Source organism: Delphinus delphis, chromosome 5 (genome assembly GCF_949987515.2).
Source record: "Delphinus delphis chromosome 5, mDelDel1.2, whole genome shotgun sequence".
Lineage (NCBI taxonomy): Eukaryota > Metazoa > Chordata > Mammalia > Artiodactyla > Delphinidae > Delphinus > Delphinus delphis.
The window spans coordinates 117,098,052-117,113,748 of NC_082687.1; the positions used below are offsets into that span (position 1 = coordinate 117,098,052).

A 15,697-nucleotide genomic window follows, 5' to 3' on the forward strand; every position below is an offset into this window, starting at 1 on the left:
TCTTTTTCTTAAAACTCATGCATGGAGTTTCATAGATACATGAAACAATTGCACACAGGCAGAATGTACATTCTCTACAAGAATGTATTAGTGGCTGTAGTGTGAAGTATGGTTACAGGGCTTGGGCTAACCAGCAGTTAATGGGAGGAGGTGGTGGGTAGTGTTATTTAATCATTTGAGAAAAAAATTCCCCCAAACATGTTCAGAGATATTTCACAGATGTTAAAAATATTTTTAAAATATAACATTCTGTGAATCATTTTTTATAGAGATAGTACAGGTAGGATGAAATATGTTTCAAATGGAAGTTATGACAAGCACCCTCAAGTATTTTTTTTTTTTTTTTTTTTTGCGGTATGCGGGCCTCTCACTGTTGTGGCCTCTCCCGTTGCGGAGCACAGGCTCCAGTCAAGTATTTTTTTTAACTTAACAAAAGGTTAAAGATTTAAAATACAGAATGAAAGAATGCACACCATTAGCTATTACTTTTTGACTTGAAAAAACCGACTCATCATTCATTGCATAATACATATCCTAGGAGTTAGGCGTCAGAAATTCACAAATTTTTTTTTTCTGATCAACTAAGTCTTAAACAGATCTGGATTTTAAATGCAATATTATCAACTTAAAAGTAAAAAAGCAAAGGGTAACTTTTATTAAGTATTTTTTTTATAAAAAGTATTTTAGGGCTTCCCTGGTGGCGCAGTGGTTGAGAGTCCGCCTGCCGCTGCAGGGGATACGGGTTCGTGCCCTGGTCCGGGAAGATCCCACATGCCGCGGAGCGGCTGGGCCCGTGAGCCATGGCCGCTGAGCCTGCGGTCCGGAGCCTGTGCTCCGCAACGGGAGAGGCCACAACAGTGAGAGGTACGTGTACCGCAAAAAAAAAAAAATTTAAAAGAACTCTGACATACATATGAAAAAAGAGATTAACAAAACATATTAAACATACAGAGTGGTTTAATATTTTTCAATTTCATTACTTTACTCAATTAGTTTATCCAACACCACACAGCATGTGGGTGTCAGAGCTTAGATGAGAATCCAGGCCCCTGACCCTAGCCTGGAGAGCTGGTGTGTGAGCATGGACAAGCCACTTAGTTCTCTGTAGCTTTCAGCTTTCAATCCATAAAAATGGAACAATCCCTTTCCCTGCTGTAAATATAATGTGGTTAGAATTAACAATCATATAGATTTAAATATTTCTCATTGATTACTTCATTTAACATATTTCTGGGCTGAGAAACATTCAATTACATATTTTAATTAACTGTTTCATTGACTGTCAGAAGAGGGCAGATTCACCATCAAAAAGAACCAAAAAGAACCATAAAGGATCATAACCAGAGGATTAACAAAACATGAAAATTTAGCCTCAGTTTAACCCTAAACCTCTAGAGAGTTGACTCAGTTGTCTGTGGCCTGCTCAACCTCAAATACTTTTCATTTTCAAGTTTCACTTTCAAATTGCATAGGAAGTGAGCTGTATGCTGAAGTTTGTGAGAATTTGGAGATAAGGTACCAAATTTTTCAAGACTTGACTGATACAAAATCTAGATTGTTAAATACTTAGCCCATAGACTAGAGAAAAACAAAGCTCTGCTCAATCATGTCATTGCTTTACACATACACACACAAATGGAAGAGAAAACAAGTATGTATTTCTCTTATTTTTCTTGTTTTCTCCTTTTCCATTGCAACCAATTTCTTATTAGATTCACCCTAATAATAGCTTCGATTTGGGAAGACGAGTCTCCTTCCAACCTTCCTTCCCACCCAATTTGCCATTTCTTGGTCAAAACAGAACACTTACAATTGACTTTTTCCCCTATAATTAAAAAAAGGAACTTTAGGTTATGGAATTTATTTAGGAGATTAATCCCACCCAGCAGTAACACTTTGTAGATAACTTTAGTACCACTTACAAGTTTAAGACATTTATTCCGCTTTAGCCAACATCAAAAGACAAGTGATTAGGTATTATTTTTAAGTTTTAGGAAACATTACCTTTGAAGTAGCAACATTTAAAAATAAAACTTATAATTTTTAAATTTAAATCAACATAATGACTCTGAATTAATCACGTTTTTATTCGACAGTTTCGATATGGTAAAAATCAAAAGATTTCTATGATGGGTCCATGATGGGTCCTCTAAGTACAAATGACTCCCTGAAGTGCTTATAACCATAGCCAGGTCATATGGGATCTATGCTCTGACAACCCCTGTTATCAGACTGGTGTGATTCACCTGCACAGTCACTGAGCCCTCTGTGGTTGCACTGAACTGTATACACAGAAATATGTCCCATGAGGCTAGGTAGCCTCACCATGGAGGCTTAGCCTGAATACTAGACTTTTCCATCTTTAAATCCCATTTCCAACCTTTAATTCGCAGTTCAAGCTGAGGCAAGTGAACAGTGGAGGAGGAAGACATGGGGCAAAATCTGTCAGTGCTTCCCTGGGAATCACAATAAGGCAGATTCCTAAACCGAGCTGAGGTGGGTAGCAACACCGAGCTAGTAGGAAGGGCAAGTAAGAGACCGTAGACTTTCCATATGCAGTGGAAACAGTGCTGATAACTGCTAACATGCATTGTCTTTCATGGGCGCTGTGCACTGTGCAAGGTTTTTTGCATGGATTAGTGATCAAAATCCTCACCACCACACTATTATTGCTACAACTGTGATGAGGAAACCAAGGCACATAGAGGCAGAGTAACTTATCCAGCCAAAACTCCCTGAGCCAAGGGTATCAAACGTGCCCAACCCTAGAGCCTCTGTTCATCACTGTGCCAGACGCTGTGCTGAGCTCACAATCACACAGCTTAGATCGGTCTGATGGCAACGTCTGTGATTTACCTACTTCTAAGCAACCTAATTCAAGTGAAACAAGTAGAAATAACTGAAAAGTTCAATCCAATCTAGGCTAATACCGGTGACTCAAATCTTTTCTTAACTTCAAAGTGGCTTTCAATTTTCGCATTTCTTAAAAAAAAAAAAAAATCTGACTTGCTTGGCAGTTCACAACAATGTACTTCTACAGATTTTCTCCTCCATACTCTGGACTGAGAATTCTACTTCCTCATTTCACAAGTGAGGAAAATGAGGTCTAGAGGGCCAGGAACGTCACCAGCATTACAAGGCTAGTGAATTGCTTGAACCAGAGGCAGCGTCTTGGTTCAGGCTTTCTGCCCTCCCCTCGTGCCTCCCCACCATGCTATTGAGGCTAGAGACAGGAGGGGCAGGTCCTGAGTCAGGCCCTTTGACTTCGTGCTCCTTGTTCAAACCACGATCCCATGTAAACACAATTACTCAGTCTCACTCAGCCAGTGATTCCTACATCAACCTTCACTCTGCATCTCAGAGCTACCACGTCAATGGCAAATGTTATCACAACAGACAAGAGCCAGGGAATGTCAACCTCACAAATGCCCTGTCAGTGAATGAACTTGATGATTTAAAACACTCCAGAGGGAGTTCTCCCACTAGCAGGGACTACAGGCTCCTTCAGAGGGTAACGAAATGGCCTCCCCATCAGCAAGGGCCAGAACCCTCCAGAAGGGTTACTCCTCCACCAACCCCAACCTGGCAGCCTGACAACCTGAGAAAGGAACCTGGGAAATGAAGCCTCTGGGTGATCCTGGGAGAAATTCCAACGTAAACACTGTGTACAGCTTGGCACTGGGATTCTCACCAGCAACACCTCACAGGACAAACAACAATGGGATTCCAGCAGGGAAGGTGTGATGCGGACTCCCTTCCCAGGGCACAGTCCTGAGGGGTTGCATGGTCCCAGCATCTCCCACATCTCATACCTTGGCTTTTCCAGGCCTGCCTCCAACTTCTCCCTTCCTTAATTTATAAACACAGATGATTTATTCCCCGTGTTGTTTTTACTATCACCCTGCCTTTCAAGAGTCCCTCACTGGCATCCGTGTGCCTTCCACATCAAATCCACAGGCTTTACCACTGGCCTAACTTCTCTAAATGCTTTGTTTCCTGGCAGTTTTCCAGTAGACCCTTTAGAGGATGTGGGCAGTATCAGGAGGTCAAAGTTTCAATCAACCAACATCCAAGTGTAGAAGGGACTTGTAAGATCATTTTAGTAGATTATACAAATGAGGGCTGGAATCTCACTCACCTTTGAAGAGGAGGACCTTGGGCATGAGCTCCATTCTGGCCAAACTGATGGGGTCCATGAGGCGGATGGCCCTGAGGCAACATCCCCCCGGGGGCAGCAGCCCCCAAAGGCCCTGCTGGCTTCATCATACCTGCAAGGGAAGGACATGAGTTTAGAAGAGTATGAAAGTGCAAAGAGAGAGGACACAAAGATATTAGGTTAAAAATGCAAAATAGGAGGGGGAGGAGGAAAAACAGATTAGAACAAGTTCTCCTTCACACTTGCTTTAACCATCTTGCTTACCAATGCCAGGCTGTGGCATCACTATTTGACCATCACAATGATAGAAGAGCAGAAATCCTTTTAACGCTAAACAGAAACTAAAATAGAAGAAATAAATCTTTGCATTTGGTAGAGAGGCAACTTGATGGAACACACTATCACACAAAGAATGCTAGAATACACAGTGAAAAATGTCCATTGGATATCAGAATACAAATCTGGAAAAAAAAAACAGTATGAGGCATCACAAAACATCCTAACTCTAATTATGGGGGGAAAAAGCCTCTGAAAATGCCTTTATTTGAGTTACAGCAGGAGGAACACGAACGGAGAATAGCATCTGTTTCTCCAATGAATCCAGAGCACGGCCTTCAGAGTTAATAATTTTTCCAGGATTCTCAAGAGTTGAGGGACTTCTCAAGTCATCATGGTCACTCATACAAAATACGGAATCAGGGCTTCCCTGGTGGCGCAGTGGTTGAGAGTCCACCTGCCGATGCAGGGGACACGGGTTCGTGCCCCAGTCCGGGAAGATCCCACATGCCGCGGAGTGGCTGGGCCCGTGAGCCATGGCAGCTGAGCCTGTGCGTACGGAGCCTGTGCTCCGCAACGGGAGGGGCCACAACAGTGAGACGCCCGTGTACCGAAAAACAAACAAACAAAAACAAAAAAAACAAAAAAACCCACAAAATACAGAATCACACGTGATTAAGAGATGCTCTTGGCAGTGCCGGCATTTTAATTTATAAGCAGCTCTTCTCCAATAGAGATCTTTAAAGGTTTCTCTTTAAAACCATTCTCAGACATTTTTCTCTCCTTCTTCTAGAGAAATCATGGAAGAGGAGAAAAATCATTGAGCTTGGGTTAGAGCAGTTCGACGCCCCATCTGGCCACTTACTAGCAGATGGATGGCTCTGGGAAAGAAGTTTATCTTTGTGGACCTCAGTTTTCCCTTACTGCAAAAGGAGAGGCTTAGACTAGATTACTTGCGACACCTCTTTCAGTCTTTTAAAAGGAAAAAAAAAGAGAAGAAGTATATTTCTTCTATTTGCTCTCTCTACTTCCATCCTGCTTGTTTTTGCTCCAGGCCATTAAATTTACTTTTTTTTTTTTTTAATTTTTATTGGAGTATAGTTGGTTTACAATGTTGTGTTAGTTTCTGCTGTACAGCAGTGAATCTGTTACATATATACATATATCCACTCTTTTTTAGATTCTTTTCCTATATAGGCCATTATAGAATATTGAGTAGAGCTCCCTGTGCTATACAGTAGGTCCTTATTAGTTATCTGTTTTATATGTAGTAGCATGTATATGTCAATCCCAATCTCCCAATTTATCCCTCCCTCCCTTACCCCTGGTAACCATAAGTTTGTTTTCTACCATTCAATTTACTTTTGACCCCATTTTCCTCTCTGGCACCACCACCAGTGACCTCCTGGCTGGCTTCTGTGCACTCCTCCATGTGACCTCATGATGGTATTTCATACTCAACATCTCCTTTCTGCTTTTATCTTCTTCTAGAAAGTTTATTCGCTCAGACAGTAAGGGAAGTGACTGGATGACCTTGCAGTAGCCCCGAAAGAATTTCTTACATTGTCACACTGGGTTTGCCAAAAAGTTCGTTCGGTTAATGAATACGTTAATGAATATATTGTTCAATAAAGTTCTTGGTGAAACGAAAAATGTGCCTTTCATTTCTACTTAAAACCGAATGAACTTTTTGGCCAATTCTTTGGAGCGCATGCTCTCAGATGCCCGGGTAATGCAGGATGAAATATAACCAGTGAGGTGGCAGTATTCGTGAATAATATTATTGAAACTTTTACAAAGGTTTCTTTTCTTAAAACAGGATTCCTCAAACTTAAGAAAAATTTTATATTACCTTTACAGTCACAGTATATTTAGCCATTTTCCATATACCATGAACAAAAACAACAAATATTACTCTTATTTTTACATAGAGTTTAAACCCCAAATCCAGCAAAGTTAGAAAAACATGAGACTTGCAGTCACACAGACTGGAGTTTGTATTCCTCCCCTACCATTAAACACCTGTGACCCTGACAAGATACGTTGTTCTTTCGAAACCTAAGCTTTTAACACTGTACCACGGCAATAATGTCCCCTGTCTCTGCGGATTGTTCTGAGAATTAAATGAGGCAATGGGTATAAAAGCATCCAGAACAATGCCCGATAAATCAAGTAATCTCTCAAGAAATCTTAGTTTCTCTCCCTGGCCATATCCCTTGCCCTTTTTTTCAAGGATTTATATTCTAACAACACATATATACCATAATTATATGCACACTAGTATTTTCATTTTTAAAACATTATTTTGGACAAAAGTAGAAAATCTACAATACTAGCACTAAAGCAGTAAACAATCACATGCACTACAAGAAACTAAAGATATTCTCGTTTCTTAAATAAGTAGGTAAACAGCAATTTCATCAACAACCCTCATATATGTCTAGAAAATCAAAAAACTGTCCTCGGAGTTACTCATGTCATGTGTACATGAGATGCACATATTGACTTGTTTCTAAAAACAGAACTGAAACAAAACAAAACAAAACACAGTTCTTACTCAAGCAGAAATGTCATACACCAATCTTACTAAAATGTTCTTTCCCTTTTATTTTTTTAACTTTTTATTTTATATTGGAGTACAGTTGATTAACAATGTTGTGTTAGCTTCAGGTGTACAGCAAAGTGATTCAATTATACGTATACATGAATCTATTCTTTTTCAAATTCTTTTCCCATTTAGGTTGTTACATAATATTGAGCAGAGTTCCCTGTGCTATACAGTAGGTCCTCGTTGGTTATCTATTTTAAATATAGTAGTGTGTACATGTCAATCCCTTTTATTTTTGGAAATTAACTCTATAGCAATGACTCAAACTCACTCTTGTTCAACATACATTCAATGTGCCTCTGAGGCACTAAGAGCTCTTAGGGAAGAGATAACCATGTAAACAATTACAGTGCCCTGTGACGAGTGTTGTAATGTGCAGAGGGACTACCTAACTCTTCCGAGGGGAATCAAGAAAAGTTCAAAGAGGAAGGACTACTTGAGCTGAATCTTGAAGGACAGGCAGGAGTTGTCTTAGTACAGAAACAGGATAGGGGATTCCAGGCAGAAGGCAAAGCTCAAGTGAAGACCTGAGAGAGCATGGTGTGATCAGGGACTGGCAAAAGGTGCGGTGTGAACAGATGGTGGGGAAAGTGGCTGGAGCAGAGATTGTCCAGGTTGGCTGGGGTCAGACTGCAAAGTCCTGGGTGCCATTTGGACTCTATACTCAGGGCAAAGGGAAGTCAGTATCACTGTTATCTGCAAAGTCATAGTCTTTGCCTGGCCACGTCACTGGCATTTTCATAAGTGATCAGAGATAAAGAGAAATCAGGTTCTTTATAGAGCAGTATGAGAATTTTAATAGGAAAGCAAAACCATACCAAGAGAAAGATCTAACTATGCTTATGCTCAAAGAAAAATATCTAAAATCATAAACTGGTCTTTAATGCAGTGACAGATTTTATAGACCAGCTTATTCAATACCAATTCCAATTCCTTTCTGGCTTGCCTTTCTGTATGGTCCCGAGCTGGAAAGATGGAATCTCCATTTCCTAGACTCCCTTATAAACTGGGCTGCCATGTGCTCTAAATTCAGCAAAGCCAAACACCTTTGGGAGACCCTGGCCAGGGGGCAGAGATGGTGGCTCCAGGTTAGACAGGCAGTGGCTGCTGACGGAATAGCCCCATGTAGGGTGCGCACTCTATGGACCGCAGAGTCCCAAGCCTGGTTCTCTGACTCTCTAATATTCTCTTAGCTTCCTGATACCCTTTTACACATCTCTTTCTGCTAGACTGGCTTCTGTTATTGGCAAAAGAACCCCGACCAAAACAACATCGCAGAGAAGCACATCTTGGATTTGGCCCTGGATCTGACAAACTAAAACCAAAATTAAAAACCATTTGTTAAAAAAAGTTTCTCTAAAATAAACAAAGATAAACTCCCTATTATATGGGCAGAACTGTAATGACTACTGTTCCCGAGGCACTGTGCCTGGTGCTGTACCTACATAAGCTCACTATTTATCAGAAGCCTCACCACCCCCAGAGCCCCCAGCCTCAGTTCCAGGACATCAACAGTTCTTGCCCCTCAGCTTCCAGACCAGTGGTCCTCAACCAAGGGCGATGTTGCACCTGAAGGGACAACAGGCAATGTCTAGGGCTTTTGGTTGCCAGGGCTTGGGGCCGGGGGCTGGGGGAGGAGAGGGAGAACCGGTATCTAATACTAACGGGCAGAAGCCACGGACGCTGCTAAAGGCCCTACAATGCACAGCACAGCCTCCCACAACAAAGAACTAGCTGGCCCCAAATGTCACCAGTGCTGAGGACGAGAAACCTTGCTCCAGAAAGCAGTGTGCCCACTCTGATTCCTTCTCCACACTCTTCCTAATGTGGAGTGTAACTGAAAAATATGCACGGGATCGTGACCCTTCCCAGCTTACAATGCTTCAGCAGCACCCCACGGCCCTTAGAATAAAGCCTAAATAAAGCCTTAGTGGCCCCACTTTCCACTTCAGGCACCTCTCACTGCTCACACTCTACACCTCAGCCATGGTAAACCTCTTGCAGGTCCTCAAAAGTGGCACCTCCCCAACCCCAGCAAACTGCCTCCCTACCTGGCCAACTCTCACTCATCTTTCAGGTCTTTCCTTCCAGGAAGACTCCCTTCACCTGTAAGCCTTGGTTAGGTGCACCCACTGTGTGCTTCCAGCCCACCTCTACCTCCTCAAGATGGTGCTTCCCCCGCACTGTCATTGTCAATTTCCTTAATGCATGTCCTGCCAGACAAGTAAGTACTATAAGGACAGAGATTAGGTTCATTTTATTCATTGTCGTATCTCCACAAGTACTTTGCTCACTCAATAAATCTGTTATAGTTGTTATTATATAGCACTAGCATTACACAACAGGCACAAATGGCAATATGGCATCTAAGAAATTCAAACCAAGACTTAGCACTGGCCAGATCTACAGTAAAATAGATATTTCAAGGAACCGCAGCTAAGTTGCCTGTGTCTGTCACACACACACAAAAAATAACAAAAGGATCACCAAAAGGCTAGAAAAGAAGGCACGGGATGACCAAAGACTAAGAGATCTAAGGTCATTCAGCACAGAGAAATAGAGGCTAGGGTAATTTAGTGACCTCCTTAAATCATTAAACAAAGACACCATAATTTACAGAAAGGTAAGTATACAGAGTCAGAGAGCCTGGTATCCATCTGAGAATTGAATAAGGAGAAAGAGGTTTAAATTAAAGCATGAAGGATTTAATCCAACAAAGACAGTTTTTTTTTATTATTGGTAAACACCTGAGTGTTTTGCTGATGAATGCAGCAGCTGGTCATTCACTCATTCGTCGAACATACATTGAATGAAGACCTTCTCTGCTCAGGCACATCTATTAGACACAGTATGGTAAATTGTAGTGAGGCTGCACAGGTGTTAGAGAACACAGGAGAAGAGGATTTACAAATAGCTTGATGAGAACAATGGTCAGAAATGCCTGCAAGCACCACAGGTGAACTGAGTCTGAAGGAGGAGTGTGAGGTACACCCTGCTGGGAGGAAGAAAATACAGGCACAGGTTGGCTTTCTGGTGGTTCCGGAAAGGTCTGAAGCAAAAGAAAGTCAGAATTAGATTTGCAGGCTATAAGAGTCCCTCCAGCACAGGGCTGAATGTTTGGAGAAAGGCAGAGAGGGTTAAGAGACCATGTTAGTAATCCAGGTGAGAGGTGGATGGCTGGAACAAGAATAGTGACAACAGGATAAAAAGGAAATAGGTAGAAAAGACACTTACGATTACCCCAGAAGAATTTGGATTAGAGAAGGTAAAAGGGAGAGTTTTTTTTAAACAGTGAAACTTTCTAATTTGGGTAGCTGAATGAATGATAGCTGCCGGGTGAGATACAGAATATCAGAAAAAAATAGGTTTTATAAAAAAAATACAGAATTATTTTGGACACGATGAGTTTGATATACTATGTAAACAGGTGGGCAATTGAAAATACAGATTTGGAGTTTAGGAGAGACATGTGAACTGGAGAAATAGATCTGAGAGACTAGTACTTTATATGGAACGATACGGTTAAGGGAAAAAATCTAGAGTGAGAGGAAAAGAGGGGTGGAGACAGAAGAAAGAAGGAAAAACAGCACTGCTTACGGGTCATGTAGAGGGGTGGGAACTCCTTAGAAGATGTCCAGAAACCCACCAAGAAAAATAACAAAAGGATAGTGTCACTGAAACCAAAGGAGAAAAGAGTTTTGTACAAACAAGAGCAATAAACAGTGTCAAATTCAAAAGAGGACAGGAGAGCGTCTACTGCATTTGGTAATAGGAGGCCACCAACCACCCCGGTGGAGAAGGGGAAGGGTGGATGGGGCCCAAGCTATGGAGCAGAGACCACACTGAGCCATGGAGGGGCTGCAAGGCAAGGATGGAGAGTGAGTGAGTGAAGTGAGTACTTGTTTAAGAAGATGGCTGTGAAGACAGGTAGGAAAAGTGAATAATACTGAATGTTATACTTAGGTGTGTATTGGAGTTTGTTGTTTGTTTTCTTGAGGGACCGGGGCATGAATCTTGGCTACACCACCAGCTCTGTGACCTTGGATAAATCATCGTATACCAGACATTCAGTTTTCTTAGCTGCAAAATAGGGCTAATAACGTCCTGAGTAGCACTGCATGAGGATTAAAGAAAATAATCCACATAAATCTTTTAGGACCAGCTTTTGATACATGGAAAGCATGCAAAGAGAAATTTATAATTATCATTATATATAAATGCTGAGCGGGAATGAACCACCGGACAGAAAGAAACCAGAGAAAGATGGGTTAAATGGTTCCTACAGGATCCAGACCTAGAAATGTCATGGGGAGGACTGGTCCTCAAGAGGAGGATGCCTCATTTGGAGGTTTTTAAAAATTATGGGCAGACTAAGTCATCAGAGTGACTTCCCACAGGAAATTCACAGTCTCACAGCATCTTCTACAGCAAACTGTGCATGGCTGCTACCACCAAGCCTCCCTAGAGGCTTTCCTCACCCCTGGCTGACTCTGCACCCATACATGCTACTCAGCACAGCCTGGATCCTACACACCTGAGTCAGTCTTAGTGAACCCCAAGAGACACTCATTGATTTATACACAGCCCATTCCCACCAAGGATTTGAACTGAATTCCTCAGAATTCCCTCAGAAGTCCCAAGAACTGTCTTACACAAATATTTTTCAGGAATCTAGGATCATCAGAACTGAAACAAGCTCGTATTAGCCTCACTTCTGACTGAAACTTGGTCCCTCAGAGCAGCCCCTTGATAACAGGAGGTGACTTCATCGTGTCAACTGCCATCAGAGCAATAGCAATCCCACTCCATTACTCCTTTTTCTCCCACCTCTGCTCCAAAGCCAAGATTCCCTGCTGGGTACCATATTTTAAGGCAACCAATATTATTCAATAATGATTTCAAAACAAGGCCATGTTTTTCTTGTTATTATCATCACTGAGTAATCTTCTGCATACAAATCTAATGATATTTTTCCAATATCAACATATGTATATATTTAATATACATATATTTAGTATATATAGTGTGTGTGTGTGTGTATATATATATATATATATACATACATACATAATTTGTGGGGTTTTTTAGTGTTTACAATAACCTCACACCACTGATTAATAGCAAGAGCAAGTCTAACAGTAAAAACAAAACACTCAGCAAGTGTCTTTGTTTTCAAACAAACTCATTCTGGTCCATGCAATAACCAAACTAATGAGGTAGGCTTTTCCAAATAATCCTATAATCTCAAGCCATGACCATTCAACTCTTCCAAAGCTCTTTCAGAACATCTTATGTCTCTGAGGCTGAGATTCGATAATCACATATGGGTCAAAATAATGCACTTTACCTGGTGGAGAACCTGTGTGAGATGGGTCCCCATAGTGCCCATAATGCGGTGGAGAAAGGCCTATTCCAGGCTGGGACTGAGAATAAGGAGGTGTAGCCACATAGCCTTGTTGACTCATTATGAAAATATCATTCCAAGGAACAGTTCTATAAAAGAACCCTGCAACAGAAAAAAGAAATTGTTAACAAGTGGGTTTGAGTCACTTAACATTATTAAAAATATAAACACTGTTAATAAATGTTTTTGATGGTTTGAGGAAAGGTACAATTATCAGGTGCATGAGACAGCTTCATATCATACAATATATCATATCATTACCCCCTAAAAAGGCTCTAACCATAGCTCTGTGGAACTCAGCAACTCACTTCTATAGCCCTAGGCAAATTCTCAGGCATGAAATCCTGAATAACAGCTGCCAACCACTTTTTCATTGTAAGACTAAACTGTTTCACAGTCTCTCATAAACGTATCTACTATTTTGGTGCCTTTGGTTTCCACAGCCCCATTACAGCACAGAGCTTGTCACTGGCAATAATCACCTTGTCATTCAATCGACTGACCAGCAGAACTGCCAGTAGTCTGCAATCAGATGTTTTGACTTGTGTCAGTTTAGTGCTATCCTAATTAGTCATTTTAACCAGGCAGTTAAGATAAAGAGAAATCAAAAGTCCAACAAATATAGCAGAAGGTAAGGTGATAATGGACTGACTTTATGAGTCATATATTGATGAAGCCAGGTGGCAGCCTACAACTATTTGAGAGTTGTCAGTGGTTTCTCGGTCAAAGATGACAGACTTTCTTTCTGATTTAAATATCATACCTCTAAGAACATATGCACATATATTTAAGAAACTAAGGAAAAAAGTCCAATTGCATATGTGTTTAGGCACATACACACACAACTCACAAATACAACAGATCTATCTTGATTCTACTCAGAACCCAAACATCAATTTGTTTTAAATTTGTCATTTTCTCCAAGTTTCATAAATAAGAGACATTTCATAGAACTATTCTTAAAAAAAATTTATAATAGAAAAAGCTCTGAATCCTGGCAAGAGAAGTGGGTTTACACTACAAATCTGCCAATACTTGGCTGTGTGACACGGAATAAGCTGAAGAACCTCTCTGGGCATCAGGTCCCTCTTACAAAATAAAGCTTCTAAAAGCCTCTCCAGATATAAAACAATGATTCTATGATTTCTCTCCAGTTTTTTCACCCAGCATAGGAATATTCTTCCTTTTGTTATTTTATGATGCTACCTTTTACGCTAAAAGTTCAGTGCAACCTGCTAAGGTCTGAAATCTATATTCAGGAAACTGCATTCTTCATTTGGTTTCGTTTTCGTATTAAACTCTAAGACTCCAAAATTAAAGCAACGAAGTAAAAATATTATAAGATCACTTTCTTCTCCTTGGAAAAGGAGATCTAAAGAAAGGAGAGATAGGCCTGCTGGTCCACTGTGTTACTGACAATATATTTTCCCTCCTCCCACTTAGCGGAGAGAGACGTGGCAGCCTGAGCTTTGGTCAAGCTCATCCAACCAAGCGCATTTAGGAAGTCAGCAGGAACACACCTACGTAGCAGCCTGTTGCTGAGTGACAGAAAGGAAAGGCAGGGATGTTCACTCCAAAGAGCAGGAAGCAGTCGGGTCCCTCTTAACTGGTCCTGGCAGGAATTTGCTTCCCCACGCAATCCAGTTTGCCACGTCAAACTTCCTCACACGGAGCCCCAAGTTACAGAAACCTGACTCAGCTTCAAGAGGCAACATGGCAGAAAGCCACTTGCCACGAGCAGACCGAGGCTCAAAATCTGGGGAGCTTCAAGCCCAGGACAACCCCCAGTCCGCTGTCACTCGACCATTCCAGCCAAGATGGAATCTGCCCCTGGGCCAAGTTCAGATTTGGACAAATCAGTTTCACTATCAGGCTGTCCCGAAGCTTGAAGATACAGCTGCCAATATTACCATGAGAATTCACAACATTCCCTTCCTCCAAAGAAGGGGAAATTAAGTTGATACGGAGATCAGAAAACCACTGGCAGCGACGCTGGAATACCGTGGCTACTGAGGGCCGTAATCAGGGAGTTAGTTCCAGCATCCCCAGACACAAAGATGGGGGCGGGTAAAAAATGCCCACGCCCACCCACCCCACCCCCAATTATTAAACTGCACGAAGGGGCTAAAGGAGCAAAGTAGGAGGTCTCCTCCGCTGCCCTGCCACAGGTGAGCATCCAGCCTCTGCCCACCCCCGACCCCCGTCCGGGCACCGCACCCCACTCCAGCTGTGCCTGGGGAGGGTCCCGCCGGAGCGCAGCTAGGCTGGGCGAGGCATTACCTGGTCGGCTCCCGCACGCCGCCGGGCTTCCGAGAGCCTGCGCTCTGCTCCCAGTGCCGGTTGCCCCCGGTGACCCAGGTCCCGCGGCGGCCGCTTCTCCCGCCGTGCCTCGCCTCGGGCCGGTGTCCCCACAGGGTGGCTTCGCTCGCGGAGTTGCAGCTGGGCTGGGAACTGCCACGTCAAACACTCTCCCGGCTGCGCGCCCCCGGCGCCCGGGCTCTGACCAGCGGCCGCGCTCCAGCCGGCGCACGCGCACAAACGCCGGCAGGGCGGGGCCTGCGGCGGCGCCCGCCACCCAGCGCGGCACGCGTATTGGCCGCGCGTCCTCCCTTTTTTTTTGTCTTTTTGCCCCTTCCTGTCCGTCTTGTTTGCCTGTTCCTTTCCCTCCAACAGGTCAAAGATTTTAATGCTGTTGCTGAATCAGAGCAACATTTTCACCGTGCAGCCCCGTAGGAAGGAGGGAGTTTGTATTGAGGGTTCATTCATTCTTTCATTCAACAGGTTGCAGATTCGGCTGTTCATTCATTACATATTACTTGAGTAACTAGGATATTTCAGGCACTGCACTGCCGATACCGGAAGGTACACGCTTCCTGGATCTCGAAGAGATTGCAGTCTAAAGGCGAATCTGGCACGCGTACACGGGCAACTTGATGACGTACTCGTGCGATGCACTAGAGAGGAAGGAACTCCCAAGGCAGCTGTCAGCGCGGCGCAAAAAGGGAGGAGAGGATGTCCCAACTGAAAAGTATGGGAAGACGTGTCTTCACTCAAGCTAGGATTGCTAGATTTCTGTGTATTCCTTCAACGAATGTCTACATATTCGTTGTCTGTGAAGTAGGATGACTGATCCCACCCCAAAATAAGGATCGCTACATGTGTAAGCACCCAACGTTTAGCTCACTGTACTGTGAGAAACAGCTGAGAAAGAAAGGTGACCTATGTGGGACCTGGAACTTGACCTCTCTCTCTA

The 15,697-nt window shown here is 42.7% G+C and overlaps 1 protein-coding gene across 2 annotated transcripts in view; it reads right to left on the bottom strand.

Annotated features, from left to right (window-relative positions):
- The window catches only part of SEC24D (SEC24 homolog D, COPII coat complex component), a 112,044-nt gene extending 97,072 nt beyond the window's left edge, over nt 1–14,972 (bottom strand). The window contains exons 1-3 of one of the 2 annotated variants that reach the window (XM_060012929.1): nt 14,725–14,972; nt 12,388–12,546; nt 4,139–4,268 (exon numbers count right to left, since the gene is read on the bottom strand). In XM_060012929.1, the coding sequence (XP_059868912.1) occupies nt 4,139–4,268; nt 12,388–12,505 (248 nt within the window). In that variant the 5' untranslated portion in view covers nt 12,506–12,546; nt 14,725–14,972. The remainder of the gene's footprint in view (nt 1–4,138; nt 4,269–12,387; nt 12,547–14,724) is intronic. The other variant, XM_060012930.1, reaches the window with a different exon arrangement.
- Nucleotides 14,973–15,697: the final 725 nt, after the last annotated feature.